At 33.5% G+C, this 20431-nt stretch overlaps 1 protein-coding gene and 1 pseudogene across 2 annotated transcripts; both read left to right on the forward strand.

Moving 5' to 3' along the window:
- The first annotated feature begins 1935 nt into the window (after positions 1-1935).
- LOC123911012 (calmodulin-binding protein 60 B) lies at positions 1936-7868 on the forward strand. 2 transcript variants are annotated; one of them, XM_045962322.1, is made up of 9 exons: positions 1936-2161; positions 2580-2703; positions 3187-3262; positions 3818-3876; positions 4964-5457; positions 5556-5716; positions 5790-5993; positions 6351-6585; positions 6920-7868. In XM_045962322.1, exons 2-9 carry the CDS (start codon positions 2603-2605, stop codon positions 7495-7497), a joined length of 1908 nt encoding a protein of 635 aa, XP_045818278.1. In that variant the 5' UTR covers positions 1936-2161; positions 2580-2602; the 3' UTR covers positions 7498-7868. The 2 variants fall into 2 exon arrangements, with proteins under 2 accessions (XP_045818278.1, XP_045818279.1); XM_045962323.1 differs by having other exon boundaries at positions 2025-2348.
- A 4255-nt stretch (positions 7869-12123) lies between these two features.
- LOC123910851 lies at positions 12124-18612 on the forward strand (annotated as a pseudogene).
- The last annotated feature ends 1819 nt before the right edge of the window (positions 18613-20431 follow it).

Below are 20431 nucleotides of genomic sequence, written 5' to 3' on the forward strand. Positions count from 1 at the left end.
ATGTGACCTTTTCTCTCTTAACATTTAGGGAAGGTTTTATGTTTATATAACAAAACCTTTAGGTATAATGATTGTAAGTTATAAATATTTTCTTTGAAGCAAGTATTATAAACAGATAGCAAAATTCACTTTTTAAATTTATTGAAAAAGTAATGTATTTGATCTATATTATTGACTAGATACATTACTTTTTCAATATACCTAAAAAGTGAATTTTGCTTATAATTGTGTTCGGAGGGAGTATTTCCTAGTTTATCATATATTACTTTTCTTAGGTCTTCACTTAGGGATGACAATTTGACACATACTCAGTGGGTACCCGCAAAAAATATCCATAATGGGTAGGGTAAAAACCCGTATTTTGGGTACGGGCACGGGTATGAGTAATTACCTGTAAAATGAACGGATATTGGTGCGGGTACGGGTACCTTAGTACCCACCCCGCCCCATACCCGCATAATATATATTTATTTATTTTATATATATTATTATATAATTACATACATATATCAATTTTAAAAAATACAACATTATTAAACTATTACACATTTTTAATAAAAATGTTTATTTATAACATAATACAAACACAATATGAATATGTCAACAAATAAATGAACTTTAACATGAGGTTAGTAAAATTTTTGTTTATAATTTTCATGAGTCAACATTAAAATCTTTTAAAAAAATTAATTATATTAAAATAATATGATATTTTATAATTGATCAATTATTTTTAGTAAAATTACGGTAACAGGTACGGGTATGAGTACTTATGTACTCATAGGGTATGAGAACGTGTACAAAGATTGTTATCCACACGGATATGAGGATGGGTACGAGTATTTTTTCAAACTGCGAATATAAGAATGAGTACTATAGTACCCTACCCATACCCTCCTCATTACCATCCCTATCTTTACTCTCCTCTCTAAGGATCATTTTCTAATTATTTATTATTTCTTTCGTTTTTTCACCGCATCACCTATTATCTTTTACGCTTATCAAAAAAAAAAAAAACTATTCTTTTTAGTGTTAATTTCACCACACCAACCTTTGGTCATCAATTCTTGCACCCACCTCTATCATATACAATCATGATGAGACAACATTCTACTTGTAACATATCATGTGCCAAAACGCCCTCATCGGAGCCACCACTAAACGCCTCATCGGAGCCAACACTAAAGTGTTGAAGCGAAGTCTCTGCGCGTCGAATCTTGATTTCTCTATATATTACAATGTCTCTATTTTTTTTTATATAGTGCAATGTCTCTATTAACTCAATATATTTATGGAAATAAATAAAATTGATGAATTAAAAACAAATAAAATTCTTAAAGACTAAAGTATTTGTTGATAATTTTATGAATAAATTTTATGGAAAGTTGGAAAAATTTATAAATAAAACATTATAAATATTAGTAAAAGTTATAAATAAGGTGAATTAATCCATACTTGATTAAATTAATAATCACTTAATTTATGTTTTAATCCTTTTTGTTATTATTTTTTTAAACAATTTCTGTGTTTTATTTTTCAAATTAATGTCCGTTCCGTGTTTATTTTATGGATCGTCTAGCTAGCACCCTTGAATACTAGTTTAATTTTTTTAAATTAAATAGATAATAATGTTTTTACACATTGACTATATAAATTTTACTGGAGTATATTTAATTTTCCTTAATTAGTATTCTTATTCATTTTATTTTTTACTAAGACGAGAGTTGCCATTTTAAAAAAGAAAGTACTCCAGCAGCAGTACTACTGTAAAAGGACAAAATGAAGAAGGTGATGATGTCAGCTGTCTTGATCGCCAAATACGTCATCAGTGTGTGACGTGTCAAGTGTCAAACACTTATCCAGTCTAGTCGATAAAACGTACGGCCGAGATTATCCGTGAAATCCAAACACTGTTCTTGTTGTTCCTAATGCAACAAAACTTGTTTTTATCTCATTGGTCAACACAAGTAAAAAGACCAGTGTTCCTTAAAAATTAAAGCAGCTGATAAATTCCTTCATTTTTAATCTTAAGTCGCCAGAGTAGACCACAAATAATACAATTCCATCTCAAACTGCAAAATCAATTATACATAATCGCTTTTCTCGCTCTTCTTTCTCTCACCAAACAAACACTTCTTTCTTCCTAAGTTTTCTCTCTCAGGTACTACTAACACCGTTAACATCTCAGTCGCTTTCCCGCTTTCTGTTTTACCTTTACTCTTTCTTCTTCAATTTTCACTTCCACCACAAAAATCTTTCTCTTCTCACTTCGTTTCTCTCACTATTCACTTTTCTTTTTATCTCAAATTTCTTGCTAGAATTTGCTTATTGGAGCTTTTAATTTTAAGGTTTTCGTCTAATTCGTGTTTAATTTCTTTCTTATCGTGTTGTTCTAGATCTGTTATGAGTTTTTCTTTTTAATTACTGTACTACCTGCTAGGGTTTGTTTGGTTGTTTGTTTATTAATATTAATTTTTTATTAATTTATGCTTAGAGTAGGTGATAACTGATAATAATGACTTTTTTTTAATGTTTTTTCATTTTTCATTTGGAATTAATTGTGCAATTTGGTTTTCTAGGGTTTTACTGTTAGAGAGTGTATATGCAGAGACCAACTACCGACGGAATTAATATGGGGAAAAGAACCCTGGAGGGTGGTGGTGAAGATGACCAGCCCGAACGAAAGAGGCCTGCTCTTGCTAGGTGATTAATTGTAGCTTTTTATTCAATTCATATGATTTTATCAATTTGCTTTGTTTAATTAATGTTTTTAGTCTAGTTATTGTTATTTTTTTCGGGTATTTTAGTTTCAAACTTGTCATTATTTTACAATTTACTAGTACTTTAGTTAGTAATTCTGAGAATATGCCGGAGCTATTTTTAATTGAATCAGCTAAGTGCTGTTTCTACTGATTCCTAGTAGGAAATAGGTGAAAGGAATGTCATTGTTATTGAAATTAATCAATCTGCTAACATTCGGAGATGTTTTCTCGTGTTGGTTATATCTCTTTCGGAGATCTTTCATGCCAACTTGTTATACTAATCAGTTAAAATAGAATAGCTATTTATATGGCATAGCATATGGTCAACTCAGGAATTCTGCAACTGGCTTACTAATATTATTCCTCCTTTAGTTGAAAATTTGTTGTAGCTTAGTTTAGTGTGACTGATGCATGTGTTTTGCAGTGTAATTGTTGAAGCTCTCAAGGTGGACAGTTTGCAGAAGCTTTGCTCATCTTTAGAACCTATTCTTCGCAGAGTTGTAAGACAGCTGTTGTTAATGCTACCCAGAATTCTGCTATTTATTTTCTTTTTTGACTCGGTTATTTTTGGGTTTGGGGGAAGGGGACTGGAAACGTACATTCTATGATGTTATTTGTCTTTTTAGTCCAACTAAAAGCCAATTTTTCCACATTATATTCATTCGAAAAGGCCATGTCATATAGTTGTCCTTTGTGCAATTTGATAGTGCTGTACTTTTTTTTACTTGGGTTTGTACCTCCTTATTTTTATAAAGTCCTATTGTTTAATAAACAAATTAAAATCACAATAATCTTGCTGGTCAACTTAAACGCACTGTTCAACGCATGACAATATATTGCATTATACATGCTGCTTTCAATGCTCCACTAATCTCTTTTTATTTCTTCCAATCTTGGTGTCATCATTTGTTAGATAATTTGTGTGGAAACTGGAAACATGCATTTGATATGATTCATAGAAGAAATAATACTGTCTCTGTAACATGATTTGTTTTGTTAAACTTGTTAGATTCTGCAGTTGATGCCTAAATAGTTAATAATACTGATTGAAACAGGTGAGTGAAGAAGTAGAGCGTGCTTTGGCAAAATTAGGTCCTGCAAGAGTTGGTGGAAGGTCTGAGAAATTTATTACCTACAAGTTGGAAACCAATTTCAAAATATTTGTAGTTTTCATGATTTCCCTTAAATTTAATTGTGTTATCTCCCTGCATTTTTATTGTATTTTTCCATATTGCAATTGGATTTTTTTATTGCAACTGTGTTGACTACGAACAGACCTTATATCTTTGAGTTCTGAAGCATTTTTTCTCCCCCTATTAGATTTAGATACGTTATATCTTTGATTTTGAAGCATTTTTTCTCCCTCTATTAGATTTAGATTCATGGTGTAACTTAACCCTTAAAGCTAGCTCAAGAGGGGAGGATTGCCCAGCCTCAGAAGGACTACCTGGACCATATTTATGGTTAGTGTGGGATCTAAACAATCTAGGAGAAGATAATATGAAGTTAGAGAGTTAGATATCCTGTAAAATAGGCCAGCCAACAAGGAACTGTGAAAGCATTTCTATCTCAAAGGATGATGTGGCAGAGAATCTATTCCTACAAACAAGTTCCAGCATTGAGCTTGTATCAAACACACCACATTCTTTCTCCCTTCGTAAACTCCCACTCCCACAAGACCCTGCTATTTTCTTTTACTCAAAAAATGTACAAAAAACCTAAACAAGGAAATTATATTTTTACAGAAACTGTTTTATGATGTTTCTGTTGCATAAATGCAATTAAATAGTAACTAACAGATAGTTGGTTGACTCAACTAGTTGGAGATGAATTATATCTAATACTGCTGTCCTTTTGCATATAGGCATTAATTTGCAAACAATTTACATGTATAAAAAGGATTGGCATTATATTGGAAGAAAAAAGCCAATGGAATATTTAGAATGTAACTTCTAAATGATAAATAATAAAACCCATAAAATCAAGAGAACAGTCTCCATTTTCCAATTTGGGGCTACCTGCCTAGCTCAAAGTGTACAGTAAGTCATTGGCTATTTATATTAAGAAGAAAGTAGGAGTAAAGATGTGAAGTCAATATCCCCATGTACAAAATCTAACTATCACCGCATTAATTGTTACCAACAATTGATCCGTACATTGGTGAGTTTGGTATTTTCTTCTAACACATGTTAAAATTCCAGGTCTCCCCCTAAAATGATTGAAGGTCCGGATGGCAGAAACTTGCGGCTTCAATTTAGGTCCCAACTGGCTCTTCCTCTATTCACAGGAGGAAAAGTGGAAGGCGAGCAGGGGGCTCCAATTCATGTTGTTCTGGTTGATGCCAATAGTGGAAATGTCATAACATCTGGACCTGAATCCTGTATAAAACTTGATATTGTTGTCCTCGAAGGCGATTTTAACAACGAAGATGATGAAGATTGGACCCAAGAAGAATTTGAAAGCCATGTGGTGAAAGAACGTGAAGGAAAGAGACCTTTGTTGTTTGGGGACCTGCAAGTGACACTCAAGGAAGGAGTTGGAACATTGGGGGAACTGACATTTACAGACAATTCAAGCTGGATAAGGAGTCGTAAATTCAGGCTTGGCATGAAGGTTGCATCAGGTTTTGGCGAGTCTATACGCATCCGCGAAGCCAAGACAGTGGCTTTCACTGTTAAAGATCATAGAGGAGAATGTAGGGTTATATTTTTAGTTTTATCTAGCTTTAATGCTCTTCCTGCTTGTAAACTGCAACATTATTTTTTTAAATTATATATTTTGTCCTTTTTACAGTATATAAGAAGCATTATCCTCCTGCATTGACTGATGATGTATGGAGATTAGAGAAAATAGGCAAGGATGGGTCATTTCACAAAAAGTTGAATAATGCAGGAATATACACAGTTGAAGACTTTCTTCGACTTGTGGTTAAGGATCAACAGAAATTGCGGAATGTAAGTTTTGGTTTTTCATCTTTATCTTAAATTTAGGGCCTTCCATCCATTTTCTTATATCATTTAAATGTAGATCCTTGGAAGTGGTATGTCAAACAAGATGTGGGAAGCTCTCTTAGACCATGCAAAGACATGTGTTCTAAGTGGGAAGCTTTATGTTTATTATCCAGAAGATACAAGAAATGTTGGTGTTATTTTTAACCACGTCTATGAGCTGCGTGGTCTTATAACAGGAGAGCAATTCTTTTCTGCTGATTCTCTCAGTGATAATCAGAAGGTTAGTCTGCATCCTGCATTTTTCCATTGATAAGAGTAGATATTTCCGTAACTTTGTTTGATGACTCTGATTGATGCCGTCTTTCTCTAAAAGTCGAGCATGTGTTTATGTTACTGGCATGCTCCAATTAATTGGTATGGAAATGTTGGCTGGATGTTTTTTCTCTCCTCACACTTGTGCGAGCACCAATATTGATCACAACCAAAAAGTGCATGCTATGTTGCTTGGAACTCCCAGATAATGATCATTACTGTGACATTTAAGGCTTACCAAGTCTCAAAGTTTGCAGTTTCTTTTGAAGCTCTTAATTAGGAATAGGGTAAGCTTGTGATACCTTTAATTTTTTTACAAGTCCAGGTTTACGTTGATTCATTGGTGAAGAAGGCATACGACAATTGGGAGCAGGTTATAGAGTACGATGGCAAATCACTTGTGGATGCTGAGCAAAATAACAACTCTGTTGAATCTGAAAATGAACTTCATGTTGAGTCAATTGATTATGTTGGAGGTTTAGATCATCAACTGCAAATGCCATCCCTCCCCATGTCTGTTACTTCTGAACAGCAGATGAATTCAGGGATGCCAGTTGGAGGTAAGCCTTTCTGTTTCCTTGAATCCCAATTTGATGGGTTCTCTCTCTCTTTTTGTTCCTCCCCTCCCTTATCCTTTTCTTTTGGGCGGAGGTGTCACATTGTCAGTTACTTGTGCCTCAAATTTGATTTCCTAATACAGCTTTCTGATTATAATGAAATGATTTAGATGTTTTCTTTATTATTTTTTATAAACAAATTTCCAAAAACAAAAAATATTTTAAAATAAATCCATCCTCCTAGAGAAATTCTTGCATATACACAAATCCACTTGTTTATTTCCTTAGTTTCGTGCAACTTTGCTGATCGTGTATGATGGTCTTGTTTTCCTTTCAGGTTATAACAATAATATGGTGATGAGGTATCCCAGCCAGGCATTGATCGGAAATTCTGGCTCTCGGAGTCAGTTCGAAGACTCATTATATGTGTCTAATGACCAATTAATAAGCAATGCTCACCAACCCCAAAGCTCTAGAAATGATCATAGCACAGTTGGGTTGGCTCTTGCTCCTCCTCAATCATCGACATCAGGTTTCCATGCTGGTAGCTCTTCCATTCAGCCATCTCCTCCAAATCTTTTTGATGATTGGTCACACAACAGGGACAAGGGTGTTGATGATTTCTTTTCAGAGGATGACATCCGTGTTAGAAGTAATGAAATACTAGAGAATGAAGACATGCAGCACTTGCTTCGCCTTTTCAGCATGGGAGGTCATTCTTCCATGAATCCTGAGGATGGTTATTCATTCCCATCATTCATGCCATCTCCTATGCCGAACTTTGATGAGGATCGCTCTCGTCCTGGCAGAGCTGTTGTGGGATGGTTGAAGATCAAGGCAGCAATGAGGTGGGGCTTCTTTATCAGGAAGATAGCAGCTGAGAAGCGGGCTCAGATAGAGGAGATAGATGAATAGGTTGTTTGGAAAAATGATAGTAGGCTTAATAGATAGCCTTAACATTTTTCTGATGTTCTGCAAATTTAGTTGTCATCTTCAGTGCCAACCAAATTGTGCGGTCCATGGTATCAACATTCTTGATTCGTGCCTGTGTATCTGATTTTAAAGCATTTTGTTAAATTTCCTGTACAGTTTGTTCAAGATTAGGAAAAACCATGATTGTCATCTGATTTTGACGTTCTTGTTGATACTCTTCTCCATCACCTTTCCATTTGTACTGGGTTTAGGGATGATATGTTTGCCGAACACCTGTCAGATTTGAGATATAACTCATGTTTGTCATCTCAATTGACTAAATGTATATTAATTGCGAGTTACTTAATTTTCTAGTTATGTTGTTATCTAATTATCATTGTGGATTTCACTAGTGCATCGGCCTCCTTAGCAGTTTCTGGTTAACAATATATTTGAACAATGTTGCTGGTAATGCTTTGCTTAGCTGGCTCTGAATGTGAAATGTTCTTAAAATATATCACTGAGCATGTATCATGTTTCATACAGGCTTATCGTTTTCTCTTGCTCGATCTCTAATTATCCAGTACTATAGGTTTGGTAGCGCCTATCCCCCGTGTCAATAGTGATTGAAATTGAAGTATGAAGCACAGCCTCTAGAAATTATGAAATAAAGTGATAGGAGAAATGGAATAAGATTAATCTGTTTTTAAGGATGTTACACTATTAGAAGAATAGCTACAAATGTTGCCATACTGATGACAAACAGAAACGAATAAAAGAATCATACTCCTAAGCTACAAACTAATGCTGGAATGGTATTGAAAATGGAAAAATATTACAAGGGTGGCTTAGTTTTCTCTTCAAGACGACAGCATTAGGCACAACATGGAATAAGAAACATCGACCAACAACACAAGACATCCAATTACCCTTACAACACCCTTAGCCCCACATTAGCCCTGTGTTCAATATCAATTAAAAAGTGTCAAATTGGTCCGTTGCTATTGTCTCAACTCAACATAGTAAAATCTTTGGATGTTTTCTCTCCCGACGTGTGATTCTTTTATACCCCCAATATTTCAATTTTGTCCTTACAAAAAACTTCGGTTCGCAGAAACTGAATTATTTCTAGTGCAATTTCAAACTAGATTTCGGGTTTTATAAACCTAAATTTGTTTTCAAGGCAAAAAAAAAAAAACGGGGGTCAAGAGAGAAAACATCAAATCTTTAATGCAATGATTGTCCTTTGGATTCATTAATTAACATTACTATAATGTAACAGAGTTTGTTTGGTGAAGTAGTAAAATCTCACTAATCAAACTCCATCCATTGAGTGAGAATGAATGCCAACCAAACCAACCATCAAACATTTCCAGCTAAGCTATTAACTCCACCTCTCCAATCTAACCCAGCACCATCATCACTCCCCACATTTAACAACATGGACATAACTAGTGCTTGTTTACGTTTCTTGGTACGTATGGAGTTTGATGGATTTGAAAGGATGAGGATTTAAGTCACATATTGTTTTTTCCATATTAAATATAATTTTTTGTCTGTATATAAATTTAACCACTATCAACAATTTATTAGCCACGTTAAAAAAAAAAATTTATTAGCCGACACTAGTTGGATGGAGTACTACAAGTTGATAGCGTCATAGCGCCACACGTCTAGTGAATTTTACTTTTTTTTTTTTTTTGAAAATAAATAAATAGTGATATAAAAAAAATATGGTAGGTTATTTTCTAGCAAATGTTGTCCTTATACTCATAGTAAATTCTAAATTAATATTTGTACAAATACGTATACTACATTACTTAATATAATTAATAATATATTTGAATTAATATCAAACGTATAAAAAAAATAAAAAAAATCAAACGTATAAAAAAATATTTTTCTTTTGGGGTGGGGGAGGGTCGTGGCCACCCTCAGTCCCACCCCAGTATCGCCTCTACTTACTTTGATTTAAGTCAAAACAAAGGTGATATTATATTTTCCTTATATATATATATATATATATAGAGGCTATTGTAGTTTGTTTGAATTTATAGGATTGGTTATGTGTGACATTTGTGTCCGTTAAACAACAATGTTTGCGAACGTTTAAACAACAATGATCGCTCTTTTTTAGAAGATAAGACACGTATTAAAATATGGGCAGATGGTTTCCTACATCCAACCATAGCAAAACTTCTAAAGTAGGTTATGCGTGACATATGTTTATTTAGTATTTATTATATTTTACTTTTAAAATGCACTGTTTGCACGAGAGACGAGATTTTTCTTTGCACTCTCTCCCATGTGCCATGAGCAATGCCCATGAAAAACACCTTAAAAAAATATTCGGAATTGACTTCAACAACGCACTAGCATGGTATGTATATATCGTCTGTGGTTTCTTATTGGACATACACTTCAAGAATGTTGTAAACAACCAATCGAAAGTAGTTGCCGTCTCATCATACAATAGGGCAGCACCAAATAAAACACTCTTACGATGATTGTCAAAACCAAGAAAGGCGGCTGAAATGTAAATGAACCAAATCAGAACAAAATACAACATATATATAAATTACACTAAATAATGAAAGCAATCACTAATTTAAGTGCATTCCAACCCTCAATTAGTGAACTTTAGTAGCTAGAGTTATCTAAATTTGGATATTTCAATCATCGGTTCTAAAAAGTTAAAACTTATTTACTTCATTTATTTCAAACTATCTATCATTAAATGTAATTACAAAAGAATTTAGCAATGACCTCCATTAAAATTTATAAGAAACATAAATGCATTTGGAAAAAAAACACTCTCTAATAAAATCAGTAGACTAGAGATCTCTTAAAGTACAGACTCGGACACATATGACACAAACACCTACACACTAGGCAGTTTAAAATGTACTCCTACCTACATTATCCGTGCCAGAACAAAATACAACATAATGAAACCAAACACTAATTTAAAACATGAGAGAAATTCAAAATACTAACCTAATGAGCAATATTGATTGTTTGTTCGGTACGTTGTATCAAAACTGATGACATCGCCAAGTAGAGAATAATCTAATTGCATAATTCTATCTGCTCAAAAAATGCTAGCTATGTCTTCTGCAACATCAACTTGGATATCATAGTAAAAAGATGGTTTCGAGAGAGCTTCATTTTCTAAATAATTCTTGAATTATAGTTGTTTCACCAACCACCATCTCCTTTTGACGAATTGTCATTAAATAGTTCTTTAAGTCCGAAAACCGAAAAGGAAGATTTTTCGTGCCTCCAACTCCTTGACCCATAACTTCATAAGACGTTCTCATCGACATTACAACTTTAGAATTTATTAAAGCGAGTTGTCCTTGAACTTCATATACTTCTCGAAATGATCTCAGGTAACGCAAATGCTTTGGTTTATGTAATGGATGACAGTGAGCCCCTTCCCTTCAAACCTACTTATGCAAAAAAAAATTTCTTCGCTCATCAGATCTGATTGAAGAATAATTCTCTACTTAATTGTGTTAAATTAAAGCAAAATTGTATTTTATGGGCATGTCAACACCGAAACACCAGTATGTTATCTGGCATTAGGTATAAATGCTTAACACCTTGTCTATGTAAAAATCTGAGAACATCAACAACATCCCTGCATTTAATGAATAAAATATCAGAAAAAAATATAATAGTTTATTTAAAGGTAAAATATAATAAAAACTAAATAAACATATGCCATGCGTGACCTACTTTAGAAGTTTTGCTATGGTTCGATGTAGGAGACTATCTGCCCATATTTTAATACGTGCTTTATCTTCTATAAAAGAGTGATCATTGTTATTTAAACTGTCGCAAACATTGTTGTTTAAACATATACCGTCACCAACGTCACGCATGACCAATCCTATAAAATCAAACAAACTTAAAATAGCCTGTATCTAAGGAGCCTTTATATCACTTCTCATTCTTGGACACCACCAAACAAGAGACTATATTATAACTCTTCAAAATAAAGTAAGTTCAAACTTTTTACAACAAGTCATCTAAGTGACTCAGTCAATGTTCACATATTCTAGTGTTGAATGTTTGAACACTTTCATAAGTTTCATCATCTTTATCTATATTATTAACATCATCTAGTTCTACAAAATAAAAATAAAAAATGGTTGTTAAAAATATTTGAAAAATAATAGAACTTTAATAAGCATACCTTCAAACCCATATAAAGTTGGCTACCGAGTTTTTTTTTTTTAAAAAATCAACTGCATGCAAATAAAAGAACTTGAACCAATTTTTATTTCATTGAACTTTTATACTTATTCAGAGTTTTTTTAATTTTTTTTTATTCAGAACTTTAATAACGTTACATAATTACTACTCATATATTTTTTTTAATTATAATTTATTCGAACTTGCGGGCCACCCATAGTCCATTCGAATTAGTCCATATTTTAAACAGACTTTATCGAACTGAGCTAAAAAAGCCCAGAAAAAATTGAGGCTAGAATTTTTAGGCCCAAGCCCGGAAAAAATCCGAACCATTTGGGATAGCCCATTTTGACACTATCATTACGTTTCTTTTTTGCCGCCACTAAAATAACTTGAGTTTATCTACCAAAAAACAAAAAACTTGTTCTCATCACCATCTTCCTCTCTCTTTTTACTCAACGGTATATCTTCTTCTTTTGCCACTTTCATCTTAAAATCAAAAGCCCCAAACTTCTCGCTCAAAACCCTAATTTCCTTCCTTTCCAAATTCAAAATTTAACCTTATACTTTGCCTCAAATTTGAATTAATATCTTGTTGTTCTCACTTTGAGACAGAATTAAGTATAAGCTTAACCAGTTTTTGATTAGTTTTGGTCATTTGAATAGTATTGGTTATGTGACAGTGTTCTAAGTGTCTCTTTTTCGTATTGTATGAAGGTAATGTGTTGATGGCTGCAGATTCAAGGAAACGCACATTGGAGGCTTTGGAGAGAACAATTCACACTTATCAATATAACACTTATGGTACAATACTATAGCTTATGTATAAGTTGTTTCTACAATTCAAGAGAGAATGAATAAGCTGAAAACAGCTAATCACAATAAGCTATATAGATGAGCTTATGAAAATAAGTTGAAAACAGAGTTTAGTCCATCTTATATATTTAATTTATAATTTCAATTTATGTGGAATAATGAAGTAACTATTGATATCAGACAATGAAGATGGTCCAGAATATGCCCAACTTTCTGTGACTGTAGATGAAAATCTGCTCACAAATAATGGGGAGGTATTTTAGTTCAAGCATTTCATGATCAACTTCTCTTTTTATACTGTAATTCCATTAAGTCGATGGTCAATCTTCTGTGAAGTCTGAACTCCATTCAAGCATTTGATTTCAAAGATTATATTTTCCCCGTTTGTTATTACTTGTATTCTGCAGTTTTCTGCTGAAAGAGGAGGTTCGATTCCTGGAGTATTGCATGAAATTCTTTAGAAGGGAGATGCAGCCGTAAAGTACATGCAAGGATCTAGTAACATGAAAATCGACAACTGGATCCTTCTTGATAATTATGTACAAGGACGTGCACTTTCTTCATCTTCTCAAACGAGGGCTTTGCGAATTCATTCAAAACGCTCTAAGAAGCACGTGTCCATGAAACAACATAAAAAACATGGATCATTGGATCTTCCGCAAGAGTTCCATCAGTAAGTTTAAGGTCTCCAAACTTCTCTTCACAGGAATCTGTTGATCCTTAATTCCTTATCATTACTGCTATAGCCCTGTAGTTTGTGGTAGTGTATGTTGTTGTGAAGAATTTTTTATTTCGTCTTTCATTGGGGAATTCCTAGATTCATGTTAGGAACAAATAAAGTATGATACACTTTGCTTTATTCTAATTGCTTAACTTTTTCTGCAATGGTATTCTGTTTATTCTCTTATCACCGTTCATTTTTATTGCAGATTTGATATTTTCAAGCCAATGCATGTAATGTGGAAAGACTATATAACACTATTGCTTAAATCTGCTGGGTACTGTACTGTTTATGTATCTTTGCTATTGTTGAATTTCATAGTTTCCTATCTTCAAGTTTTCTGGCACTTTTATTTTCTGATGATTTTTATGTCAAAACAAACCTGTCCAGGAAAAATCAATTGTCTCAATGTCTCCTTGATGTAGATCTACATGGTGCTATTATTTTAGGTTTGAGCACACTCTATTTTTAGTTTTTGCTTTTGGATGAGACTCCTACAATAGTATTGCACCAAGATCATGCTGATATAAAGCAATAAGGATTAGTCAAAACTAACACTAGCATTAGTTCTAGTTACAAGTTACTTAGTCCACCGGTTAGCATTAACTCTCTTGTATTAGTTAGTTACTCTATCCTTACATCTATATATAGGATCCATACACCTATGTACATTCAATAATTGAGAAATAATGATTCATTTTCTCTTTACACTTCTAGTTCATATTATGGTATCAGAAACTTCTCTCTGAGAAGTTAGTTACGATCCTTGGAAGTTGGTTACACATTGTAACCGTCTTCATCTTCAACCTTGTGCTTCTTCTTGCATTTTCTTGCTCGTTTCTCTGCAAATCCTTACATTTCCACCGATCAATCTTGTTTTCTTGCTCGTTTCTCTGCAAATCCTTGCATTTCCACTGATCAATCTCGTTTTCTTGCTCGTTTCTCTGCAAATCCTTGCATTTCCACCGATCAATCTCGTTTTTCTCCCTTTGATTCCTCTTTGTTTATCTCGATTTCATTATCTCTGTTTTTCTATTCACTATGCCTCCTCGTCTCGCACCAGTTAATCCCTCGTCCGACACTGATTCTGTTCTCCACATTCATCCTAGTGAAGGTCCTAATTCGATCAATGTCATTCCTAAGCTCACTGGTCCGAATTATCTCGCATGGAGTCGCTCGATGAAGCACGCTTTAGGCGGGAAGAACAAGCTCTCGTTCATTGATGGTACCATGGAGATTCCTGATATGCACAATCTGAATTGGAATCAATGGGAACATTGTAACTACTTGGTGTGTTCTTGGCTATTGAACTCTGTATCCGATCCAATTGCTTCCACCATTGCTTTCCATGACACTGCTATTGAAGTTTGGCTTGATCTGCAAGAGCGTTTTTTCCAAAGCTGATCGCATACGCATCGCAACTCTTCGAAATTCGATCAACAATCTCAAACAAGGTACTAAGACTATTCTTGATTACTTCACTGACATGAAATCGCTTTGGGAAGAATTGAATTCACATCGCCCTATTCCTAATTGCACGTGTATGCATCAATGTCGTTGCCCTGCTTTACAACTTGTTCGCAATTATCGGCTTGAAGTTCAGGTTATCCAATTTCTCACTGGTCTTGGTGATCAATTTTCAGTAGTTAAGACTCAATTGTTGTTAATGGATCCTCTCCCTTCTTTGAATAAAGTTTACTCTCTAGCTATTCAAGAAGAACAATCTCTACCTTCTACTGTTTTTAATGATGAATCTAGTTCTTTGATTAATGCTGCATACAAACCCCAATTTCGTGACAAAGGACCTTCTGCTAGCAGTAGTAAGCCTAATTCCAAATACTGCACATTTTGTCATCGTAATAATCATGTTGTGGAATTCTGTTATGCTAAGCATGGACACCCTAATCAAAATCGAAATGGAGCATCTGTTAATGCTTCCAACACTTAGGAAGGTGAAGCTTCCAATGGTAACACTGAAGGAGGTGTTTCTGCAACTGTCAACAACTCTATTTCTCAAGAGCAATTTCATCAGCTCGTGGTTTTGCTTCAGCAAGTGAATTTACCACCCTCAGCATCCACCTCCAACCCTTCTTCAAGTGTCAACCAACTCTCTATGGCTCATGGTCCTTCACCAAATGAGCCCTCTTCAGGTATCGTCTCTTCTCTCATTTGCTCCTTAAATATTACTTCAACTTTTTGGCTCTTAGATTCTGTAGCTTCTGAACATATTTGTTCCTCCCTACAATGGTTTAATTCTTTCTATAAAATCAAACCTATGCACATAAAATTGCCTAATGGTAGCTCTGTGATTGTTCAACATGCTGGTAATGTCACTCTTTCACCCACTTTATCTCTCACTCATGTTCTCTATTCACCTGTTTTCAATTTGAACCTTATATCTGTTTCCAAACTTTGTCAATCCCTTGATTGTCTCATCCTGTTTAATGGTGACAATTGTGCTTTACAGGATGTGAAATCCAAGAAGATGATTGGTTTTGGTGAACATGTGGATGGATTATACAAATTACCAGTCAATGCTTCGTTTCTTGCTTCTCAAGCTAGTCTCAATTTTTCTTCTGCTTTCATTAATAATGTAGTTGATAAACATCAAACTATTCCTATGTCTGCCATTTGGCATTTTAGATTAGGTCATGTTTCCAATGCTAGGCTTTCCAATATGATTCAAATGTATCCTTTTATTACTGTTGATACTCAAGCTCTTTGTGATGTTTGCCACTTTGCAAAACAATGAAAATTGCCTTTTTCATTAAGTAATGCTATTGCAAATTCTGCTTTTGAATTGTTACATTGTGATATTTGGGGTCCCTTAGCTATACCTTCTGTTCATGGTCATAAATTCTTTCTCACCATCGTTGATGACTACTCTAGATTTGTGTGGATTTTATTAGTCAAGTCCAAAGCTGAAGTAGCTATTAAGCTTCAAAATTTCATTGTCATGATTGAAAACCAATTCCATACTACCCCTAAAACTATTAGATCTGACAATGGGTCTGAATTCATGCTTACTCAATTTTACTCGTCTAAGGGAATTATTCACCAAGATCATGCTGATATAAAGCAAGACGAATTAGTCAAAACTAACACTAGCATTAGTTCTAGTCTACAAGTTACTTAGTCCACCGGTTAGCGTTAACTCTCTTGTATTAGTTAGTTACTCTATCCTTACATCTATATATAGGATCCATACACCTATGTACATTCAATAATTGAGAAATAATGATTCATTTTCTCTTTATTCTTCTATTTCATATTAAATAGAAAATGCTAAACCACTTTCTTTAGTTTGGAAAATTGCAAGGACAGTTATTTTGCCATTGATTGGATGTTAATCATTTCCCCACACATGCTTATGAATTAATGTGTAATTATTGTTAGAGTTTAGAGAGAATGGTGAAGAAAAGTGAGTGAAGAATTGAGAGAGAGATTGAGAGAAAGTTAAGGGAAAGTTTTCTTATTGATCACATAAAGAGAGTTACATTGCTAATTATATACAATTGTGTTACTTGCACACTAAGCAACAACTAACTAACAATACACAACTTACTAAAATCATAACTATCTAAACTAACTAACTACTAACATTTGAATTATACTTCAACAATTATTTCATACTATGCTTAGGAACAGAGAGTAGATGGTTCAACATGCACTGTCTTTTCGATTTATAAAAAAATTGGCCATTTGAGATTCCTGCAAAACAAAGATTGAAAGCTGTATCATCTACCTCCTAAATAATTCTCTGCTTGTTATCACTGACTGAACTATGTCCACACACTGACACATAAATGTTTTGCAGTTGTGGAGGATAAACTAAACTATTTTACTGGAATTGGTGGCATCATATGATTCGTGAAACTGCCGAAGCTTTTGGGATAGTTACTAAAGAAAGCAAATTTCGAGGTAATCCTTTCACTATACTCTAAAACTAGAAACTGTTCTAGCATTAGCAGAGCTGTTATTCCTGCATTTCTCAATTATTAATGCTTATATGAATAAGCTGTAGTTGTTTTTGAATTTTTATTTAAATTGAAGAGGGACAATGACAAACAATCAACCCCGTTCAGTTACTTTTAAAATTTAAAATGGAACTTTTTATTTTTTATTTTTTTTATGGCAGTTTAAAATGGAACTTGTGAACGAGGAAAATTTCCTTTTTTTTTTGGTTGGATAAACCAAGGAATCTTTTGTGCACAACCGTAAATACTAATCCCTTTGAGGTTACTGAAATTTGTTTAAGGGATTAATCTTTTCCAACAAATATTTTCCAGACGCATTGGCCAGAGGTCGAACCTCGTGGACTAAATGATTAAGATATCTAAGTGTTAAGATAGTTAGAGTTTGTTGATGTTAGTTAATTAGTTAGAAATTAGTTAGAGGTTGGTTACTCAATTAGTTATTTAATTGAGTCCTATAAATAGAACACTAATGTACACATTTTACTATCTTTTATCAATAAAAAATATGATATATGAGACTATGCTCTCTTCATATCCTATGTGTATGATCTATGGCACTATGATCCTATGATTCTTGACACTAAGTATCCACCACATGTGTCACACTACATTGGTTAAAAATTATGTTTTTTTTGTGTCAAGTAGTCTAATGGTTAGAATTTCATGTCTCCCCAACTGAGCTATGCTCACGGGATGAATAAATTATGTTTTGCTTAACTTAATCACGGGATGAAGAAATTATATTTTGCTTAACTTAAGAAGATGTATTTTATCACAGGTTTGTTTCAACTTGTGTCCGCTTTCTCGAGTAAGAAAATTGAATAGATAGAAAATTGAATAGATTTTGACTTTCTTTCTTTCACATATACCCCCTCCATTCATCTGTGATACAATTTTATGAATAAAGAACCTTCAGCATCATAAATTCCGTGATCCTTTACTAAAGTTGAAGTTTTGATGATTTATGTGTTGTGTGGTATATCTCATTTACGTATCCTTTTCAAACTTGGAGTTCACCAAATACTTTGATTTGTTAACTTGCATGCAGTTGTTCCCAAGAAAGGTTGTTTATTTGCATTCCAAGTTGATTGTTGGAAAGTGATTATGCATGGAGATAAACTCGATTATAGAAAGGTTGGATTATGATTTTATTTGTGTGAGTGTGACAGCCTGACAGGTGACATCTACGTTTCACGTGAGACCTTTTGTATCTTCCCACGTCAGTTTCCAATTTAAGCATATTCTTTAAACATTTGAATGACCACAAGTCCACAACAACATATTTATATTGTGTCGACAATTTTGTTTTTTATGTTTAAATAATTAATCTCTTTTTAAGATTTGAGTATTGGATGTCAAATATTCACCTTATTTTTAAGGGAGCTTCTATGGTGCAGTATTTTTTTTTTTTACCAATAGAGTTAAATTAAATTCCAACATCAGCGCAAGTCCATGGTGGGTTCTTTTTTTTAGCAAACTTTTATTTATTGCATATGAGTCCCCCATCAAGTATTCATTTAAAAATTATAAAAAAAATAAAAAATTATTTCAATTTAAAACAAATCAGATAATATAATTTATAATATTTTTTATTTGACCAAATTAAAAATGAAATTGAAAACCCTAAATCTCAAATTCTACCTATTGTTCGTCTCCATCTTCTTATTCTCCGGAAGAAGAAGATGGCAATGAAATTTAAAAACCATCAATTTCTCTCCTTTTCTTCGAGGTCCTAAGATTGCTCTGTACTGCTATTTTCTTTCTGTGACGGCAAGGGGTTGTCAAATATTCATAGGGGATGTTGTATTACTGGTAGTCTTATACCATGTGTACAAGAATTGCAAATTGGTTCACTTGTGGTGTGGTCCTCTACATTCTTTAGATGCATATCCATCGTTTATTAGTGGTAGTGATTTTCAGGTTTTGGAGTTTTTTTCGTAAGTCAGAAATTCTATTCATTGTATCTCTCAACTCCTTCAAATTTTAGTGACTTTGATGAAAGCAAGTGATGAACAAAAGTTTCAATTTTAGTGATTTTGTGACTTTATTGTTTTTTGTTTCAATTTTAGATGTAATTTTGTTTTAATTGATTTAAGATCACAATTAAAATTAAAAACAATTTAAACATTTGTGTAATTTTGTAACTTTTAATATGGTAGGGATTTAGTTGAAATATTAATAAATATAAAGATACATGGTAAGTACCGTATAATTCAAAGTGAGTCAACACTGCATTCTTATTGACTAGATTAGGACTGCACCAAAACAGTCCAAATAAGAACAACACCATTGAATTTTGGAAAATTCTATGGTGCAGCCCCTTATTTGGAATGTATTGGTGCAGTCTTAATCTGACCAATGAGGATAAAGTATTCACTAATTTTAAATTATATGGTACAAACCACTTATATGGTACCTACCATGTATCTTCATATCAAATAATATTTTAACTAAGCCCCTATCATATTAAAAGTTATAAAACTACCCCAATATTTAAATTATTTTTTATTTTAATTGTGATTGAAAAAAAAGAAACAAAGTCAGTTTCTACGCTATCAAAAAAATTTCAGACAAGAAATTGAAACCTCTCTTCATCACCACCTCCTTTCATCTCTAAGTCTCAAAATCACTAAAACTGAAAATTTTCAGTTCATCACCTGCGCTCATCATCACTAAAATTGAAACTTCATCATCTGCGTTCATCATTGTTTTCGCGAACGGAACTCCATTCGACGGCGAGATTGGAAAAGAAGTTTGTGTGTGGTCTATCGAAAAGACAATTGTTAAGCTAAATACGAAACTGAAATGTTTGTTATATTTATTTATGTGTAATTATTTATTAAGAATCAATTTGATTTCAATTTGGGAATTAGGGTTTATGGTTTAATTTGTTTTTTTTTTTTTTTTTTTTTGAGATTTCTATGTTCTGTGACTTTTTGCTGCATTGAACCAATTCAAAAGTAGCTAACTGTCAATAATTTTGAATTGAGACTTCACCGCCGTTTCTCAGCTCTCCGCCGCGACTCTCCCTGTCGAGCTATCACTATCTCGCAGGAATCATGTGTCATGTTGGTTGTTGCTGCTGCTGAAACGACAGTAGAAACACCGTCGCAACGAAGGAAACCGAGATTGATCCAATCATCGTGTTTTTAATTTGTCTTCCTCTATTCGTTTTTTGAGTTTTCCGTATCAGAATCAACAAGCTTGATTGGAGTCGCCACTC

This window comes from Trifolium pratense, linkage group LG2 (assembly GCF_020283565.1).
Source record: "Trifolium pratense cultivar HEN17-A07 linkage group LG2, ARS_RC_1.1, whole genome shotgun sequence".
NCBI lineage: Eukaryota > Viridiplantae > Streptophyta > Magnoliopsida > Fabales > Fabaceae > Trifolium > Trifolium pratense.